General features: G+C 38.1%; 1 protein-coding gene across 5 annotated transcripts in view; it reads right to left on the bottom strand.

Annotated features, from left to right (window-relative positions):
• The window catches only part of chd2 (chromodomain helicase DNA binding protein 2), an 84,333-nt gene that overhangs the window by 35,483 nt on the left and 26,488 nt on the right, over positions 1 to 22,362 (bottom strand). For 3 of the 5 annotated variants that reach the window (XM_058387116.1, XM_058387112.1, XM_058387111.1), the window contains 5 exons: positions 13,158 to 13,219; positions 5,578 to 5,691; positions 1,330 to 1,491; positions 838 to 974; positions 131 to 199 (listed from right to left, as the gene is read on the bottom strand). In XM_058387116.1, coding sequence (XP_058243099.1) covers positions 131 to 199; positions 838 to 974; positions 1,330 to 1,491; positions 5,578 to 5,691; positions 13,158 to 13,219 — 544 coding nt within the window. The remainder of the gene's footprint in view (positions 1 to 130; positions 200 to 837; positions 975 to 1,329; positions 1,492 to 5,577; positions 5,692 to 13,157; positions 13,220 to 22,362) is intronic. The other 2 variants (XM_058387115.1, XM_058387114.1) reach the window with 2 other exon arrangements.

Below are 22,362 nucleotides of genomic sequence, written 5' to 3' on the forward strand. Positions count from 1 at the left end.
TTATCAATAGGGCAGCCTTCTTTCATGTCAGAAATATTGCTTAAGATAAATACAATGTCACTACATGCTGTAGTTCAATACTTGTTCAATGCTTCTGTTACCTATAGGTTGGATTATTGTAATGGCTTACTGTCTGGATGTTCCAGAAGGTGCATAAGCAAGCTCCAGTTAGTCCAGAATGTAGCAGCTAGAGTCCTATCTAGAACCAGAAGATATGAACACATCATTCCTATCTTATCCACACTGCATTGGCTCCTAGACAAATTTTGCTTTGCTCATAAAATACTACTACTGACCTATAAAGCACTGAACTGTCTCGCGCCACAGCACCTGAGCAAACCTTTGTTTTTTATTATCTGCCAGGCCTACCTCTTTCAAAATGTACAGGCTATTTTTTGGTAGCAGGGGGCAGGACTTTCTCTTTCAAAGCCATGCAGTTATGAAACAGCCTTCCAATTAGTATTTGGGACTAAGATACAGTCTCAATGTATTTTGTCCAGGTTGAAAACACATTTGTTTAGTCAGGCCTTTTGTAAATAGTTTTTCTTAGGTAAAGGAACAGATTTGGAGGGTTCCTGGATATAAAGTGTTTAGGTGAAAGGGGATGTTTGGATGTTCAAATCACAGAATGTCCAAATCACAGAATGTCCCTGTTACCGCTTACTCTTTGTTAGCTAAGGATAGCTAGATTGCTTAACTCCTTGAGCATGGGTGATGCAACAATGGGAGTCAGTCAGTCAGTCATATATCAGTGACATATGATATGGTGATATACAAGCTTCCAACCAATTTAATAACTGGGATACAATTCTGAAACAAGTAAACTAACACTCTCACCTCCTTTCTTGCCAATCCTGGTATCCAAGACTTTCTCAATGGTCTCACTGTCATCATCCTGCACATCTTCTGTTCCCTCCGCCATCTCAATCAAGTCATCAGAGTCTGTTTCAAAATCATGCTGGTCCTCCTTATAACTGCAGTAGAGAGTCATTTACGCAAAAAACATCTCTCTTGCTAAACAATCATAAGTACATGCAAAAATCTTATATAAAAAAAATGACAATTAAATAAACACAGGAGCAGATTTTCTATTTGATGTTTTTTCTATGAATATGCACAATTGTTTGTACTAATTTTTAAGATTTTTTTTTAATATTCATAAAATGTAACAGAAATTACACAGCTATAATTGTTCTAATTCCCTTCAAACTTCCTGCCTTACGAAAATAAACATTTCTACAACATGCAGGTTTAGATTTGTAGAGAAATGTAAATGTAGAGTTGACTATGAATACGGTTTACAAGGGTACAAAATCATTAAGTTCTTACCTAATTTTAGTAGCTGCTCTTCTACGTGTCTGTCTCTTGGGAGTATCCTCTTCTTCATCATCATCGTCATCATCTTCATCTTCATCTGATGTTTCCTGCTTTCTCTGTTTACGTCCCTTTTGAGACTGATGCTGCTTAATTGTAGAAGATTTGGGCTGTGGTCTGAAAGTGATGGATAAAGCAAGCACACACAGAGCTTATTTTCAGTCACTGCTCTGGGCCACTTGTAAATTTCTACTTCCCTATACCTTGTAGCATAGTGTAGCGATTCATCAAGGACCTTGCTAGCCTGACTCATGGGCCAGTGGCATTGAGACAGCTTTCATACACTGAGTCACAAGCAACCCAAAAAAAAAATTTTGCAAATCTCTAATGACAGATCTATAATGTCACAACCCATACGGAACAAGGCATGGCATTTAACCCACATGTTCTGTTTTTACTACCCAACAGTATATGCCCCACTGACCCAGACCATCTGTTTGGGTTTTGCATTTAAAAAAAATCATTTATTTAATAAAATATATACACTTAGTTACCAGTTTGTTAGGTCTGCAACTACAATTACTAACTATAGCCACACCAGTGTATAGTGTATCTATGGAACATTGTACTTTAGAATCCCATGCCATACCCATCTATAGCTTGGAGCTAAGTGAAAAAGATTTGTGGGAGTCTATGACCTCATGTATAAAAAGAGGGTGTTCAATTGTTACGCTGCCCTGTGATGCAGCTTTAGCAGCAGTTCAGAAAAAAAAAGCTAGAGTTGGCTGGCGTTACATGTCTCAGAGTCAAATTTGGAAGAAAATCTGGAAAAAAAGTGGAAAAATGTGAAAACCACTTGGTCCCCCATTAAAAAAAGTCATTTTTTTCATCCAAATCTGATTCAAACACATGAATACAATAAAATTTTTTTAAAAAGTTTGGTGATGTGATATTGTACATTATTACCACATTTATTGTACTTAGAAAAAAAGATACTCTGAAATATGTGCTACTGTTACGCAAGTGGAGTTGTCCCATTACGGTAGGCAGATGATATGCCTAATCCCTGCAAAAACCATGGTATAGACTTAAGCTGTATAGGTTATCTGAACAAAAGCAGTGACATGCAAATATAGAGAGTGTATTCACTTTGCTTGTAAATAAATAAATTTTATTAAAGTAAAGGAGAAGTATTGTAAAAGTAAAAACAGTATGCTTATTAGTATTATTTCACTGAAAATAAAAGACTTTCAAGTCACCTTTGTTTAATTTTTTTTTTTTTTAAAAAAACATCCATCTGCCAAAATTGTTCTCAAAACTATATATAGAAATTACTGCTGTTATTACTTGAAGAGGAAGGCTGTACAGAGTATTCTATCATGCTTCATGAGATTATAAAAAGCAAGGAGTCTGTAGCCACTGCTCAAACAAGTTTCTCACCAGATCCCTGAATATTTGATTTTGCATAATTCTGCATTAGAAAACTAAAAACAGTACATTTTGATTAATAATTTTCCAATCAAAACATCTTATATTTCTTACTTACCAGATAATCAAGACATTCACCCACGAAAGTCATAAGTTTCAAATTACAGCACTTTTCTTTTGAATAGCTAGCATTTTGGTGTTTTTATTACCGTTTTAAATAAATGCTTGCAACTGCACCATGTAAGGAATAACACAGGATACCTCATGCTGTTATAGATCATTTATGGAAGGTGTCAGCTGTAGGCACTTTGCAACTGTCACATATTTTAAAGTTTTTTGGGCAGTGGAGATAAAGCTGTTTTCCACTATAATGACAAGTGTAAAAAAGAAAAGAGTCCTAGAGTGAGAGAGAGAGAGGTTGGTGACACTGTGTATTGCAGCAATAACATAAGTGAGAGCAGGAACCATCTTGTCTCTTGGATGTTTCACACCAATAAATCTAACTACATAGCATTAAAGTATGCAATCAGTGTTGCAGTCGTTAATAAACATTGTAATCTTTGCAAATCACTGTGGTATAAGCAGAATAACACCCTACAGAGCTTGTGATGATATGAAAACTTCACACTTATTTAGTTGCACTAATGTTTAGATAAGAATCTAGAGTTTGTGAACCCTTTATAATTTTCAATATTTTTGTATAAATCAGATTTTCACACAAGCCCTCAAAGTGGACAAGGTGAAAGCAACCAATATTGGTTATATAACAAATATAACAAAAAAATATTATATTTCATTTAATAATTGAGAAAAATTATCCAGTATAACACATCTGTGATTTGCAAAAGTATGTGAACCTTTGCTTTCAGTATCAGGTGTCACCCTCTTGTGCAACAATAGCTGCAAGCAAACGGTTCCGGTAACTGTTGATCATTTCTGCACAATGGCTTGGAAGTATTTTTGCACATTCCTCAGTACAAAAGAGCTTCAGCTCTCGGATGTTAGTGGGGTTCATGACATGAAGTTCTTGATAAGAACTTTGACTTGGCCATTCCAAAACTTTGTTCCTCTTTATTCATTCTTTCTTAAACCAGCTTTTGGGCTTTGGGCATTTTCCTTTCTCCAGACATAAGGCTTCTCATTTAAACAAAAAGTTCTATTTTGGTTTCACCCATCCACAACTTTCAAATAGTCTTCTGGCTTGTCCACATGATCTTTAGTAAACCACAGATGGGCAGCAATGTTCTTTTTGGAGAGTACTGGCTTTCTACCTGCAAATCTGCCATGCACACCAAGGTTGTTCAGTGTTCTCCTGATGTTGGACTCATAAAAATTAACATTAGCTAATATAAGAGAGGCCTCAGAAGTTACTGTAGTTTTCTTTGTGACTATTACAAGTCTTGCATTTGGAATGATCTTTGTTGGTTGGCCTACCCTAGGGAGGGTAGCAATGGTCTTAAATTTCCTCCATTTGCACACAATCTGTCTGACTAGATTTGTGGAGTGCAAACTCTTTAGAGATGTTTTTTTAACCTTTTCCAGCTTGATGAGCAACAACTGTTTTTCTAAGGTCCTCAGAAATCTCTTCTGTTAGTGCCAAGATACAATTCCATAAACGCAGGTTGTGACGATCAGACTTTGATAGATCCATGTTCTTTAAATAAAACAAGGCACTCACCGACACCTGATTGCCATCCCACTGATGAAAACAAATGTACTCTAATTTGGCCTTCAAATTAACTGCTAATCCTAGAGGATCACATACTTTTGCCACTCACAGGTATGTAATACTGGAATATTTTTTCTGAATAAATAAATTGTCAAGTATTATATTTGTGTTTGATTTGTTTGATTAGATTCACTTTGTCTATTTTAGGACTTGTGTGAAAATCTGATGACGTTTTGGGTCATATTTATGAATAAATATAGAAAAATTCACAAAAGGTTCGCAAACTTTCAAGCACCACTGTATATACATGCTAGCTAAATCAAAGATACACAGATTTTATTTCAAGGGAGTGAATAGGACACAACTGTCCATTTGCCTAGCATGAAAGGTGCCCAAATGCTACTTCAAGCAAGAAACATGGTCTCACATCCTAACAAAGGGGTTCTGGAGGGTAAACAGCCACACATCACAGATCCACAACTGTGCTTATAAATAGACATTAGGGTATTTTCTGGATAATCACATCTAGTTACACTAAATACACCTTCAGTTTTGCATAGCAGAATTCATTGGGCTATTTATTATTCATTATATGAATTTCGACAGACATTTGTCTTATTTATTCCCCATGCTTATGAATAACTTAAATTTGGCCTCTGTGGCACCTCATATTTAGACCCCAGTGAAAGAAGCCGCCATAGATGATTACTTAAGATGAACTTAAAAGTACAATATAAATGGAAACATGCTTCTTCTACATTTTTGATAAGACTGTTTTACTTAGCAGAACTGTACTATTACAAAGATAAATTAACCACTTAAATTTATGAATTAACAACTAATATTAAATTTAGCAAGAATTATGGTGCTGACTACACAATGGTCTTCATTAACTGTCAGATTAGAATGAAATATTTTTACCCATGAGATTTCCAGTTCTGCACTCATTGGTTTAACTCATTGGTTTAACTTCAGCTGGGATTTTCTGAATTCAATTCTAATTAATGTTATTCTGCCAGAATGGAATATAAGGGATGGCCACAAAATGACAGGTTGAAACTCTTGGATGAAAATACAGTCACACAAATTTTTATTAAGGTCTGATCAAATAACTCTGTGTAATGCTACATGTGCTGTCTTAAGGCCAAATTTCGCTACACTCTTACCTTCTAACAGGAAGTCTTCTGGATCTAACTTTTTTCCCTTCCTGCTCAATCTCTGAACTGCTGGCTTCTTCCTCACCATCATCTTCGTCGTTTGAGTCATCTTTCCAGGTATTTCTTTCAAGACAGAAATACCACATATTCACCTGCTGGGTCTAGAAATAGCTTTAGCTACACTATTACGCTGTTGGTGGGCCATCATCATTCACCAGCAATACAGGAACCATCTAAGAAACAAGAAATCTCTTGTGGTCTGACAAAAGGTACTTACCACACTCAGCATATACCATTCCTTATTACACAGAATCTCTAAACATCTCTTACCACTCGTTACACATTATATATGCCCAAAAGTACCCAGACACCCTGTCTAATTATGGATGTGGCTATTTAAGCTAACTAAAACATTAGAAAAAAAATATCAGTGAACACAATGCTCTAAAAACCTCAGTGACTTTCTGAGAAAAGATCTTTCCATCAAACCTGTTCTTAAGCTTCTACAGCTCCCCTGGCCAACTGTAATCAGTCAAATAAAACTAGAAGGGAAAAAAGACAGCTGGAAAGACCATGGAAATTCACAGAGCAGAAACTGAATCCTTCAAAAAATGGTTTACGGAGTGTAGGATGGAAGAACATAAGCTTGAACAGAGCTTTTGAGTTCGTTATGAGGTGTTGTTTGTGGGCCTTCCGAGATGTACCCAACTGTTTATTAACAGCACAACTGACATCAAAGGAAACATTGGAATTATAGGAGTCTGGATACTTTTACATATACAGTGTATTGATATGTTTGCCTGGTGTCTTTATTTACAATTTCAGACCATGACTATTCCATATATAGTCCCCTCTAAAGGTACTGAAATGACAAGGCCAATTATTTTGTTTTGCTATATGCTGAAGACATTGTTGGCTTGAGTTCAAAAGATATATATAACATTATGAGAATCTATATGAATATAGATTAGGAATTCCTTAAGATGATAAACTGAACTATCCTGTGTCTTTCTGAAAATTTACATCTAGATTTGTTAACTTAGAAACATGGCATCTTTTTTTTAACTCACCCAATCAACAACACTGGAACATGTGACTGGCAGGCATTTGAACATGTTCTCCTGGCTTCGAGCCCTAAGTTTTGCCTGTGAAAACTAAATTTGTTTTTAAAAAGGATAAGCCAACATATATGCCAGAGAACTTTCTATAGGAGAAAGGCAAGCCATTTGGAAGCTGAGAAAATAAGAAATATCTTTCAGAGCCCTGGACAAGCATTGGACATAGCTGATACCAATTGGGCAATAAACCACAGGTGTAATAACATACAGATACTTCATAATGCAGCAAGTGGAAAGTTTAAGATGGTTTCACCAGACCTAATTTCAAGTCAACCACCAGACATAATTTCACCTCCTAAAAATTAAACTGAAAAAATATACCCCTAAAAAACAAGAACTGTTTCTGCACATCATAATTAAATGCTACTATGAACTGCTGATGGCGTATGTCTACATACACTATATTGCCAAAAGTATTCGCTCACCTGCCTTGACTCGCATATGAACTTAAGTGACATACCATTCCTAATCCATAGGGTTCAATATGACGTCGGTCCACCCTTTGCAGCTATAACAGCTTCAACTCTTCTGGGAAGGCTGTCCACAAGGTTTAGGAGTGTGTTTATGGGAATTTTTGACCATTCTTCCAGAAGCGCATTTGTGAGGTCACACACTGATGTTGGACGAGAAGGCCTGGCTCTCAGTCTCCGCTCTAATTCATCCCAAAGGTGTTCTATCGGGTTGAGGTCAGGACTCTGTGCAGGCCAGTCAAGTTCATCCACACCAGACTCTGTCATCCATGTCTTTATGGACCTTGCTTTGTGCACTGGTGCACAGTCATGTTGGAAGAGGAAGGGGCCAGCTCCAAACTGTTCCCACAAAGTTGGGAGCATGGAATTGTCCAAAATGTCTTGGTATGCTGAAGCATTCAGAGTTCCTTTCACTGGAACTAAGGGGCCACGCCCAGCTCCTGAAAAACAACCCCACACCATAATCCCCCCTCCACCAAACTTTACACTTGGCACAATGCAGTCAGACAAGTACCGTTCTCCTGGCAACCGCCAAACCCAGACTCGTCCATCAGATTGCCAGATGGAGAAGCGTGATTCGTCACTCCAGAGAACGCGTCTCCACTGCTCTAGAGTCCAGTGGCGGCGTGCTTTACACCACTGCATCCGACGCTTTGCATTGCACTTGGTGATGTATGGCTTGGATGCAGCTGCTCGGCCATGGAAACCCATTCCATGAAGCTCTCTGCGCACTGTTCTTGAGCTAATCTGAAGGCCACATGAAGTTTGGAGGTCTGTAGTGATTGACTCTGCAGAAAGTTGGCGACCTCTTCGCACTATGCGCCTCAGCATCCACTGACCCCGCTCCGTCAGTTTACGTGGCCTACCACTTCGTGGCTGAGTTACTGTCGTTCCCAAACACTTCCACGTTCTTATAATACAGCTGACAGTTGACTGTGGAATATTTAGGAGCGAGGAAATTTCACGACTGGATTTGTTGCACAGGTGACATCCTATCACAGTTCCATGCTGGAATTCACTGAGCTCCTGAGAGCGACCCATTCTTTCACAAATGTTTGTAAAAACAGTCTGCATGCCTAGGTGCTTGATTTTATACACCTGTGGCCATGGAAGTGATTGGAACACCTGATTCTGCTTATTTGGATGGGTGAGCAAATACTTTTGGCAATATAGTGTATGTTTACAATACAATAGCATCCTTATTTGACCTAACTCAGAACCAAACAAACTGTATACTGGTTGGTGCTATTTTATTTATCTGTCTTACATTGTATTGCCAGTTTACTCTGTCTTTTGTCTTACACTGTCTTTTGTCTTGCACTCTTTGCACAAGGTTGCACACATGTACTTTATGTGAATAAGATATTTTTACTTATAACCCTTATTGTTTTACTTATTGTCAAATCTAGCAGGGTCCAGGAGGAACGATGTTCATTTCACTATGTACTGCACCAACTATATATGATTCAAAATGACAATAAAAGCCTCTTGACTTGAAAACTGAAAGAAGCTGCTCTTGAATTGACTTGAAACCTGAAAGAAGCTGCAGTACAAGTCTAGAAAAGCAACACACAAAAGAAGAATACAACAGTTTGGTGGTGTCACTTGGTCCCCAACTTGATATACAAACAGCCAATCAGCCATAACATTTAAACCACTGACAGCTGAAGTTAATCGCATTGATTATACATTTACATTTTACATTTATGGCATTTGGCAGACAACCGTATCCAAAGCACAGTACAAAAGTGCTTTGAAATCTCGATCAATGAATGCATCAATAAAGATTCACTAGGTCACAGACTAAGAATGCCATCAGCCTAAAAGAGAAATTAAAGATCTTAAAACAACAACAACAACAACAACAACAACCAGGGAAAAAATTAACGCTTTATTTCTTTTATTATTTTTATTATTTATTTATTTTATAATCTTATAAAATAATACATAATAATATACATAATAATATAATAATTTTAGATTCAGGAAGAGGTGAGTCTTCACCTGTCGGTTTTAGCCAACCAGTGACTCAGCTGTTTGGACATCTAGGGGAAGTTCATTCCAACACCACATTGCCAGAACAGAAGAGTGTCATGATATAGATCTACCTTATACCCTGAGAGACAGTGGGACCAGTCAAGCAGTGCTAGTAGATTTGAGGGAGTATAGTGGAGTGTGAGGAGTGCTAATAACTTTAAGGTAAGAGGGTGCTGGTCCATTCTTGGCTTTGTAGGCAAGCATCAGTGTTTTGAAACTGCAGTGTACAGCTACTGGAAGTCTGGTGGCGTGTGAGAACTGGATGAAAAGAAGTCGCACAGCTGCTTTTGGATCATTTTGAGGTTGAATTGCATTCAGAGGTAGACCTGCCAGCAGAGACTTGCAATAGTCTAGTTTCGAAGCGCCAGGAGACTAAACAAGCACCTGAGTAGCCTGTGTGGTTAAATATGGCTGAATCCTTCTGATGTCGTAGAGAAGAAATAAGCATGTCAAATTAGCAAAAGGCGAGTTTTGCCAGATCAAACACAGAGATCCGAGGAGAAGCTGTGGCATCTGATCATGGAAAGGAGAAGATTAGCATGTAACTTCACCAAGAAAGTGAGTATAGCGGGAGAAAAAGAGAGGACCAAGTAACATGTTTTGTGGGGCACCTTGTTTTATCTTGTTATAATGGCACCTGTCAAGGGTAGGACATAATAGGCAGCAAGGAAACAGTCAGTTCTCAAAGTTGATTGTGGAAATATGGGCAAGCACAAGGATTTAAGTGACCCTGACAAAAATTATATTGTGATGGCTAGATGACTAGGTCAGAGAATTTCCAAAACAGCAGGTCTTGTGGGGTGTACTTGGTATGCTGTGGTCAGTACCTAGGAAAAATGCTCCAAGGAAGGACAACTGATCAACCGGAAACAAACAATTTCATGGGCACCCAAGGACAAAATGTGGCCTGGTCTGATGAATCAATTTGAATATAAAAACATCATATGGATGACCGGGTGCATAACTTATTTGTAGAAGAGCTGTCACCAGGGTACACTAAGGCAAGAAGGAAGCTGGCAAAGGCAGTGTAATCCTCTTGACAGTGTTCTGCTGGGAAAACTTTGGTCCCAGTATTCATGTGGATGTTACTTTGACACGTACCACCTACCTAATCTTTGTTGTAGACAAAGTACCATTTCATGGCAATGGTATTCTCTATTGTATAATAGGATAATGAACCCTACCACAGTGCAAAAAATGTTCAGAAGTAGTTTGAGGAACATGTGTGCGTCTTGGCTTCCAAATTCCCCAGATTGCAATGCGATCAAGCATCGGAAGAGTATGTTGAACAAACAAGTCCAATCTATAGAGGCCTCAATTCGCAACTTATATGACTTAAAGAATCTGCTGCTAGTGTTTTGGTGCCAGATACCACAGAACACCTTCAGAAATCTTGTGAAGCCCATGTCTTGATGAGTCACAGATGTTTTGGTGGCACAAGTGGGACCTACACAATATTAGACATGTGGATTTAATCTTTATGGCTGATGATATGCTTTATTTACAATCTGAAGATGACCTATTTCTATAGTTTTGCTCACATAAAAATTAGGCTGTCTGCTCCCAAACATGCCATGATTTAGATTTTTTAACACATCTAGAAGTAAATATCAGCAAATGAATGCGGATATTCTGATTTATCATCTCATGTTCACTTTTTGATCTCAAAAACAAATGTCTTCAGTTTATAGCAAAAACAATAGAACTGGTGTCAGATGAATCTGTACATGGTGTGCGAAATATACATGCATAAAGTTGGCAACAATTGGGATGGTTTGATCAAAAATAAAAAAGTGAAATTCTGAAACATTCTGAAACAAACTTTTGATTAATAAGAGTGTCATGGTTATGTCGACTACTACTTCTTTCGGCTTTTCCCTTCAGGGGTCGCCACAGCGAATCATCTCTCTCCACCTATCCCTATCTTCCGCATCCTCAACAATTGCACCCACTAGCTTCATATCCTCATTTATCCTCATTTATTATATCCATATACCTCCTCTTTGGCCTTCCTCTTTGCCTCCTGCCTGGCTGCTCCATGTCCAACATTCTCCTACCAATATCTTAATCTGGCCTCCCTAACTTTGTCCACCAAACGTGAGCTGTCCCCCTGATGTCCAAACTGCCTGCACTCGCTTTTTTACCTCTTTCCCACACTCTCCATTACTTTGGACCGTTGATCTCAAGTACTCAAACTCCTGTACCTTCTTCACCTCTTCACCCTGTAATGTTACTGTTCCACTTCCCTCCCAAACCTCCACTTCTCCAGGTTTTCCGCCACCTGCTCCCTGCTCTCACTACAGATCACAATGTCATCTGCAAACATCATTGTCCAAGGAGACTCCTGTCTGACCTCCTCCGACAACTGGTCCAGCAAACAGGAAGGGGCTCAGAGCCGATCCCTGATGCAGTCCCACCTCCACTTTGAACTCTTCTGTCTGACCCACAGCACACACACTAGCTTCCACTACTCTTTCCCATAGTTTCAATGTATGGCTCATCAACTTTATCCCTCTATAGTTGCTGCAACTGTGCACGTCACCCTTATTCTTAAAGATTGGCACTAATACACTTCTTCTCCATTCCTCAGGCATCTTCTCATTCTCTAAAACCCTGTTAAACAAACTAGTTAAAAATTCCACACCTAAACACTTCCAGACCTCCAGCGGGATGTCGTCAGGACTAACTGCCTTTCCACTTTTCATCCTCTTCAAAGCCTTCATCCTTTCTAATCTTATCTACTTTCTGTTCCACAGTGTTCACCCCTTCTATTCTTTTTTCCCTCATTTTCCTCATTCATCAGCTCTTCAAAGTACTCCTTCCATCTCCTCTGTACACTCACCTCACTTGTGAGCACCTTTCCATCTCTATCCTTAATAACTCTAACTTGCTGCACATCCTTCCCATCTCGATCCCTCTGCCTAGCTAACCTGTACAAGTCCTTCTCTCCTTCTCCAGTGCCTAACCTAGTGTACAACTCATCATATGCCTTCTGCTTGGCCTTAGACACCTCCCTCTTCACTCTGCGCTGTAACTCCTTTTATTCCCGTCTATTCTCGTCAGTCCTGTTCATGTCCCACTTCTTTCCTCCTTCCAGATGACACACCCAGCACCTTTCTTCCTGTCTCCCTGATCACTTCTGCTGTAGTTTCCCAGTCATCTGGCAGCACTACCTGACCACCAAGATCCTACCTCAACTTCTGTCTAAATTCCTCATACCATTCCTCCTTTTTCAGCTTCAACCACTTGGTTTTCTTCTCTATCTTTGACCTCTTTTCCTTACAGACCATCAAAGTCATCCTACACCATCCTATGCTGTCTGGCTACACTCTCTCCCACTAGCACTTTACAGTCACTAATCTCTTTCATATTGCCTCTTCTACATAGGATGTAGTCTACCTGATGTGCTCCTACCTTCACTCTTGTAAGTCACTCTATGCCCCTCCTGCCCTCCCTCTTCTGAAAATAAGTGTTACCCACAGCCATGTCCATCCTCTTAGCAAAGTCCACTACCATCTGTCCTTCAAGGTTCCTTTCCTTAACTCCAAACTTGCCCATAACCTCCTCATCATCTGTGTTCCCCTCACCAACATGTCCATTAAAATCTGCTCCTATCACCACTCTCTCACCCATGGGAATACTCTCTACCACCTCATCTAATTCACTCCAGAATCTCTCTTTCAGACTCATCACCCTGTCTGGTAATGTACACAATAATGCATATATAATAATGTGTGAAATATAGAAATCTATACATTACATAACAGATTATAATATTCACATGCACTCAGGCAACTTTGACAACCTAATTATGTCATATTACTAAATTATGTACTATCACTTGTGTCTTTTGTTATATAAAAAAACAGCAAATGATAAACTGTAAAAATAATAAAAAAAGGAAACAACAAAGCAAGTAATACACAGATAAAGCACAAACATGCTCCATTCTGTCTGTACTCACTCTTTCTTTTTCTGTCGTGAAACCTTTCTTTTGTGGCTTTCAGTCTCAGACTCACTGCTGCCCTGTAAAAAATTAAAAAAAAATCAAATTTATATGATTTAGTTTACCAAAACTGTACATTTAGTGTGAGATTTTGGTACTTTAACCACAATTTATTTATAAGAACAGTTTAACCTGTTGGGAACACCCAAGCAATTCTTTTTTTTATATCCATAGACAATAAAGAATATATTTTTTCCAAATAAATTTTGTAATATTGCTTCAAAATGTCAGTAAATGAAAAGAATGCTAACAGCAATTTCATACTTGTACTATAAGACTATAAATCATCATTTAACATCATAAGCTTTTTAACTTTATCTTACTAGAACTAAAATTCCCATGCTACATGCTAAATATATAGTACCAACAGGTAAAAAAAATAGTATATTTGTATATTATTTCAACCTCGTGAATGACTACTGCTGCATGAACAGTAAGTAATGAACAACAAAACATTATGACTAATGGCACTCTTAGTCAGCTTCAATTTCACTTTTTTTTTTTGAGTTTTGATTAAACTTTTCTTCACATGCCTGTTTTACCAAATCCATTTCCATTTCAACTAGTTTGTCCATTTCAACCCTTTTATATTATCCTCTTCCACCAATTTTTTCAAAAATACAGCTGCAAACAGCAACCTGTGAAAATCAAGAACAATCCAAAAATGTCCCAGTGATCAGTTCCTGCCTAGTTCTATAGAACACTAAATGCAATAAATGATTATAAATGTTTTGTGGCTGTAAAATGCATGCTAAAACCTGAGAGACTTTTTTACACCAAAAATCAGACAAAGAATTAGCGATTTGGACTTACCAGCACCACTTATAAATGATCACATTCCAACATGCCCTAACATCCTCAAAACATCCTGAAAACATGCAATCACAACTGACTTAATTTTACCATTTACAGATTTACGAATCTGCCCAGAGGCATTGCTTATATGTGGAGGCCATATTTTAAAAATATCAATTATTTACACACACTAAGCCTGTCCAAAATAAGGTCATACACACAATATTTCAATGGACCTCCTTTTGCTTTGATTAGGACGTGCATTCCCCATTTATTTCTGCCCAGAGTTTCATTAATTTTTCGTCAAGATCTTGTATTGATGATGGGAGATTCAGAGCGGTTAGTAAAGACTTCTCCAGCACATCCCAAAGATTCTCAATGAGGTTAAGGTCTGAACTAAGTGGCCAATCCACATGTAAAAATTATTTCCCGTGTTCCCTGAACTGCTCTTTCACAATTTGAGCCTGATAAAAAAAATTGAATTTGAAATGAATCCTGGCATTGTCATCCTGGAATATGATATAAACCACACTCACTAAAGTGGTAAATGACCTACTTACTGGCCTCCTATCAGGGCTGTGTATCCTTGCTGCTGTTGCTTGACCTTAGCAGAGCTTTTGACATTACTGATCATACTATTCTTGAGATGCTAGAAAATGTTGTTGGAGTAATGGGAGCAGCTCTCTCCTGGCATAGGTTGTATTTGACTGTTATCGGTGTGTAGTTTCTGTTTTAGGCAAACACCTGAAAAGCTTTACACAGACTTTCTTATACATGTTAACTCTTTGTATAATTATTTGTAAATGTGGTATAAGCTTTGACTTTTGTGTTGATGGCACGCTGTTCTCCTTACATATACATAATTTGTAAACATGGTATTAGCTTCTACAGCATAGCCATTTTTTAATGGCTATTTTGAATATTGTAATGGCTTACTGTCTGGCTGTTCCAGTAGGTGCATAAGCAAGCTCCAGTTAGTCCAGAATGCTGCAGCCAGAGTTATAACTAGAACCAGAAGATATGAGCACATCAGTTCTATCTTCTCCACACAACACTGGCTCCCAGTAACATTTTGCATTGATTATAAAATACTATAGCACAATATACCAGTACTAGAAAAGTATCGCAATACACTGCTTTTAAACACAATATGATTCCTCATTTTATTAGTACTGGTACTTTAAGAGTGACAGCTGAGTGTTCGACATTACGGGGTGTGGGCAACATGCTGCTTCCATGGCACACTGAGTGCATGCAGCGTGCCGAATTGTTTTTTTACTCACAGATGCACTCTGGCTTTCATGGTGACTGCCAACAGTTTGTAGACAAAGTAGACATGCGAAGTGAAATATGGCATTATTTCGCTTATGTTGCTGACAAAGTGAAGGGAGCCAACACGTCCAACTTTACAAAGCACCTTGCCAACAGACATCCCGACTTGTTCAAAGAATTTAAAGAGCAACAGGCAAATATAGCTGCAAGCAGCAATGACAGGCCCTCGCACTATTGGCCATCACTACATGGTGCCATCGCCACCCAGGCGCACCAGACACAGTGAGCACAGTGGGTACATGCATTAAAAGGGGAAATACCAAAAGGACAAGAGTGACAATTTGGGTGTACTGAAAGTGATCACAGCAAAGTCCACTGATGGCAATATGAAAACTATTAATTAAATTAAATTATTAATTAAAATATTAGAGATTTCTAAAAGTGACACTTCCTGCTGCCAGTTGGTGGCACTATGACCGAGACTCACAGTTGTCAAATCATTGTGATCAGCTTTCAATGCTTAACATAATCCTAAGGTTTCATGTAGATCACTTAATGTACACAGAAGTTATTAGCCACTTCCTGTTTCGTTTTATTCGCCATAAGTTTAAGGGCTCTTCATGGCTGAACCATTCGAGATATCAAAAATCCCTCAACAATTTTGCATTATCAATGTCTTGAGATCATATTAGACTGGGTTTGGTGGCGGTTGTATCAATTCCATAGGAGGAATATTTCAAATTCCATTGGGTGCGTTTTGCAAACAACTCAAAATAACTGACTTCCTGTGGATTAGACTTAATGACATGCAGTGTGAAAGTTGTTCACTTCAGTGAGATCTAAGTGTGTACCAAGTTGTACATGGATACGTGCAAGTGTGTATCAGCTATGCAGCAAGATTTTCCAGGGGGCGCTGTAACGGGTGTGTGCCACGCCCAGGGCCGAGCCACGGTGACGTCCTAATGACCGCAGATTCCAACCTGTCTGCTGATTTTCAAGAGTTTTTGAGCATGTTAAGGGGTCCAAAATGCCCCGAAAGGTTGAAAATAAATAAATAAATAAATAAATAAAAATAAATATAGCTGCAAGCAGCAATGACGGGCCCCCGCACTATGGGCCATCACTACACGGTGCCATCGCCGCCCAAGCACACCAGACACAGTGAGCACAGTGGGTACATGCATTAAAAGGGGAAATACCAAAAGGACAAGAGTGACAATTTGGGTCTAATGAAAGTGATCACAGCAAAGTCCACTGATGGCAACAAGAACACTAACTCTCCGTCTAAACTATATAAGGGCAAAAGTGACAGTTTGGGTGTAATGAAACAGATCATAGCAATGTCCAGTGATGTCAAAAGGGACAATGACTCTCCCTCTAAACTATATTTCTATATCAGTTTATATTATATATATATATATAGAGAGAGAGAGAGAGAGAGAGTCACCCAGGAAAAAAATGTCTACTTTTTCTTTTCTTGAAGTCTATATATACATTTTTTGCCTGACTCTGTATATATAAATTGTGAATATGCAGCCATATTTAAAAAAATAAAAATGAAGTGGAAAGATCCTCTAGTGGACATAGTCTAGTACTGCAGGAGTCAGGCCAAAACCATGTCCAGTCAATGGACTGATAAATGTAAAAATTTGTTTTGAGCCTTTAGAGCATCACAAAATCATGAAACTAAGCAGAATTACTCATAACCAGTTGTTCTTTCTGTGTAATTTTTTTTGAAACATTAGGGCTTTCCACTGTTAAGATATAAGAACATTAATATTCTTCTATTATGTCCTCACAATAGCAACATCATTCAAAATATCACAAATTCCTTCACAGTTACACATCAGCCATGTCCTGACATTATTCTGACTGATTTTCAACCAAATCAGGTGAAAGTAAGGGAAAACATTAGAGATTTCTAAAAGTGACACACTTCCTGCTGCCAGTTGGTGGCGCTATGACTGACACTGACAGTAGTCATGTCGGTGTGTTCAGCTTTCTTCTCTTAACATAAAACTGAGGTTTGATGTACATCACACAATATACACCGAAGTTATTAGCCACTTCCTGTTTCCTTTTATTCGCCATAAGTTTAAGGGCTCTTCACGGCTGAACCGTTTGAGATATCAAAAATCCCTTATCAATTTTAGATCCTCAATGTCTTCAGATCATATTGGGCCCTGTTTGGTCAAAATCATACAAATCCCCTAAGGAGGAGTATATCAAATTCCATTGGGTGCGTTTTTCAAACATCCCAAAATAACTGACTTCCTTTTAAGCGGATCCCATGACTGGTGGATGATCGTCATTTAGCTCAATGAGATCTAAATGTATACCGGCTCTCATGCATATACGTCCAAGTGAATATGAGCTCTGCAGCTATATTTCTGACAAAGTTACAGGGGGCACTGTGACAGCCCTGTGCCACGCCCGGGGACCAGCCACACTGGACTTTCTCATACCCATTTACACTCTCTATGTGAAATATTTTGGAACATTAGGCCTTTCCACTGGTAAGATATGAGAAGATTCATTTTCTTCTATTATGTTCTCATGTAAATCATCACCATAGTAACACAATTCAAGGTATCAAAAATTCCTTCACAGTTTCACATCAGCCATGTCTTGTCATTATCCTGACTGATTTTGAACCAAATCAGGTGAAAGTAAGAGAGAAAATATTACAGATTTCAAAAAGTGACACACTTCCTGCTGCCAGTTGGTGGCGCTATGACCGAGACTCACAGTTGTCATATCAGTGTGATCAGCTTTCAATGCTTAACATAATCCTAAGGTTTCATGTAGATCACTTAATATACACAGAAGTTATTAGCCACTTCCTGTTTCGTTTTATTCGCCATAAGTTTAAGGGCTTCTCACGGCTGAACCGTTTGAGATATCAAAAATCCCTCATCAATTTTGCATTATCAATGTCTTGAGATCATTTTAGCCTGGGTTTGGAGGCGGTTGTATCAATTCCCTAGGAGGAGTATTTCAAATTCCATTGGGTGCGTTTTGCAAACAACTCAAAATAACTGACTTCCTGTGGATTAGACTTAATGACATGCAGTGTGACAGTTGTTCAGTTCAATGAGATCTAAGTGTGTACCAAGTTGTACATGGATACGTGCAAGTTTGTATCAGCTATGCAGCAAGATTTTCCAGGGGGCGCTGTAACAGGTGTGTGCCACGCCCAGGGCCGAGCCACGGTGACGTCCTAATGGCCGCAGATTCCAACCTGTCTGCTGATTTTCAAGAGTTTTTGAGCATGTTAAGGGGTCCAAAATGCCCCGAAAGGTTGATAAAATAAATAAATATAAAATTCTTATAAAATAAAATAAAATAAATAAATATAAAATTCTAACGAAAACAATAGGGCTTCCGCACCTACGGTGCAAGGCCTCTGGCCTTGCTCCTTCGGTGCTCAGGCCCTAAATGTGGTACCAGTATTCTGCTTATGCCATCAAATATAATTTAAATGAGTGTGATAAACTGCAAAGGTGTATTGAGTCCAATACAGGTGTATTGACTGCTTAATAAGTGATATGTGGCTTAAATTACAGTTAGATTAATTAAAAAGACTTTAATCTTAGACTTTGATCTAATTATTCACAATAATCCAGTTCACACTATTATAAATCTTAAATGTGCTAACTATATGATTGTCAAATATACAGCTGTATAAATAAAAAACAAACAATAATAAACTTAACAGTAAATAAACTACAATTTTATTAATAATAAAATTAATAATAAACATAAAATGATATTAACTGTAAATCTGGAACGTCATGGTAATGATCTCCAAATACATAATTATTAGCCTGCAAAGACACTGAAGGTCTTGACTCAGTACGTATTCTTACTAGTACAGGTCTGTGCTCAGGGTCTGTTTTTCAGGTAGAAAAAATTTAAATCAAACTAAACATGTGTTATATAGAATAGAATAATTTTTATCCTTTTCCCCCACCACCCATAGACAAACAAACAGACACCAGCAGAATCTGCAACCAGGCAGATAAAGCAGCCTTCCCTTCCCACTGTGTTAGAAGTACACCGCAAATATGATGTCAAAAGATGCGAAAAGATTGAACAAATCAGTAGCTGAGTTTATCTGTCTTGATCAGGTGCCAGTATATACAGCTGAAAAAAGTGGATTCCAAAACCTTGTGCAGCAGCTGGACAGAAAATATGACATGCCTTGAAGAAATCATTTCATGTATAATGAAATCCCAAAACTGTACACTGAAACGAGAGATGTTATTCAGTCACAGCTTGCAAACCAGCCTTTCTTCGCTTGCACCACTGACATCTGGACAAGCAGGGCAACTGATGCATACATGGCTGTCACAATCCATTATATAACTGAATCCTGGGAAAAACAGTCCTGGTGTTTAGGATATTCAGCTTTATATTCAGATCATACAGCAGACAGCCTCCATGAAGTACTGAAGGAAATGGTGTCTGAGAAATGGAGACTGAAACTGTCAAAAATGGCTGCCATAACCACTGATAGTGCCTCCAACAACAAAAAGGCATTTGAGAATTATACTTGGATACCGTTTTGGTCACAATCTTCATCTGGCCATAGGCAAGGCATTAGGTCTGACCTGTGTCTTAAGTGTCTTGTTCAGGCTCCGGACATCTGTGTCTGCCTTTTCCAGGTCAAACAAGCTGATGAGGAATTTGAAAGAGAAAAAAAAAGAATTTAAACCTACCTTTACCTTTTGTTGGATCTCCACCTTAGAACATTAGAACATTAGATCGCAACATTAGAAATCATCAGAGATGTCCACTAAGCAGCTTTACAGATGCATTAATTGGAGAGAAGGACCCCACATTGTCCTCTGTGTTGTCCCTCAAATGGAAACTATTTTCCTTTCCGAATATGAAGGATGGAGAAAGCCCACTTTCATGTGAGATGAAAGAAAAGAAAAAGAAAAAAAAAAAAAAAAAAAAAAAAAAAACTTATTTCACAGCAAGATATGAAAGCAGACCTCTCGACACTGTCCTTAACACTGCAACATCCATCGATCCAAGATTTAAGGACAATTTTGTTGCAATGGAGGATGAAGTGAAAGCAATACTTCAACAAAAATCTGCTGAAGCTTCACAACAGCAAATGAGTCTGGTCCAACCAACAGAGCAACAGCAACAGGAAGATCAAGGAGGGGCAAGAAAAAGAAGAAAAACAGACTTGAAAAGCCTGCTGTCCACCATCAAGTTTGAAAAGTCAGTAGTGGAAGCAAAAGGGGCTAAGGGAGGTCATTCTACATCCCCTGCTGACAAACTTACAAGTGAACTCTTGTTGTACATACAACTGATAGAAATAAGTGCTTTTGAAGATCTCCTCACCTGGTGGAAGGACCATGAAACCACCATGCCAACTCTTGCACATTTAGCAAGGCGGTACCTGTGCATTCCAGCATCTGGCTGCACTTCAGAACATGTGTTTGGCACATCAGGCTTCATCTGCAGTCCAAGACATTTTAGACTAACTGAGGAAAACATTGAGACTCTTGTTTTTCTTGCTAAGAACCAACAAATGGCCAACAAACTTTCTAAAAAAATAAGTGCAAGTGAGAATAAGATAGGAACATGTTCCGGTTTTCATGTCAATGTTTATGGAAGAAAAATCGCAACAAAAATATTTGAAGCAAAAAAAGGTGCTGAATAGCAGTAATTGAAAACAAATCCATCATATCTTGCATAATTAAGCATGAATTCAACATGGTTGCATAATTAAGCTGTGAATTTTTCAAGTGGAGACAAAATTGCATTGTTTAAAATTTCAATATTAAATATTCAGATTTTTAAAATACAACCTTTAATAATTGACAGGACATTTCGGTGCGTATTATTTCGCTTTCACAAATTCAACGTTGCACATCCGGGTAAAATGCAAGCACTGTTAATAGAATGGATTTGTTTTCAGTTACTGCTATTCAGCACCTTTTTTTGCTTCAAATACTTTTGTCGTTATTTTACTTCCATGAATGTTCTGTTAAAAAAACTTTCTGTTGTGAACCAATGTTTAACTAGAATGTTGCATTTCCAGAAGAAAATGCGAGTGTGATTGCGAATATGTTGCTTAAACTATTGCAAGACATGCTCAATAATATTTAAAAGCTAAAGTCACAGTTTAAGGTAGTTTATGTGGCTGTAGAGTAAGAATTCAAGCTGTAGGAACAGTTTAAAGACAATGCGACCTTAAAAAACCTCTTCCCTCACTCTAGCTGACGTCACACACACACAGTAGCGGTCTGAAGTCCTTGAAAAATCCATATAACATGAGCAACCTATATATATATATATATATATATATATATATATATATATATATATATATATATATATATATATATATATATATATATATATAGAGAGAGAGAGAGAGAGAGAGAGAGAGATTAGATATATTGCTTGAACTATTGCGAGAACTTCTCAAATAATATATAAACACAATTCCGAGCGGGTCTCGTACCCGGGTCTCCAGCATGGGAGACAGACGCTCTACCAAATAAGCTAAACTGCAACTTGTAACGCCATTGAGATCAGTGGTACTTTACATGCATTAGCGCGCGCCACAGTCAAATACACAATATACACGCTAAATATGCGTAAACTATTGCAAGACATTCTCAAAAAAGTATATACAAACTAAAGTCACAGTTAAAATATGAAGTCTAAACGAACTAGTGTGCGCGCTGGGAACAGTTTAAAGACGATACGTGCAACCTGTTCCCTCACTCTAGCTGACGTCACACACACAGTAGCAGTCTGAAGTCCGTAATGCATTTAAAAATTCATATAAAATAAACTATAATACTTATCAGCATGAAACGTAATAGCACACTTAAGCACAACATGAGCAACATTTTAACATTGGAACCATGTTTCTAGCGTGTGCAGGAAGTGAAGTCCATAACAAATGCATTGAAAAAATAAAATAAACTACAATACTTATCAGCATGAAAAGTAATAGCACACTTAAGCACGGGCGCGCTAACAAATAAGCTAAAGTGCAGCTTATAATACTACTGAGATCAGTGGAGTAAAGGTAGTAAAAGCAAGGTGACTTATAAGCAAGTGG

This window comes from Hemibagrus wyckioides, linkage group LG04 (genome assembly GCF_019097595.1).
Source record: "Hemibagrus wyckioides isolate EC202008001 linkage group LG04, SWU_Hwy_1.0, whole genome shotgun sequence".
NCBI lineage: Eukaryota > Metazoa > Chordata > Actinopteri > Siluriformes > Bagridae > Hemibagrus > Hemibagrus wyckioides.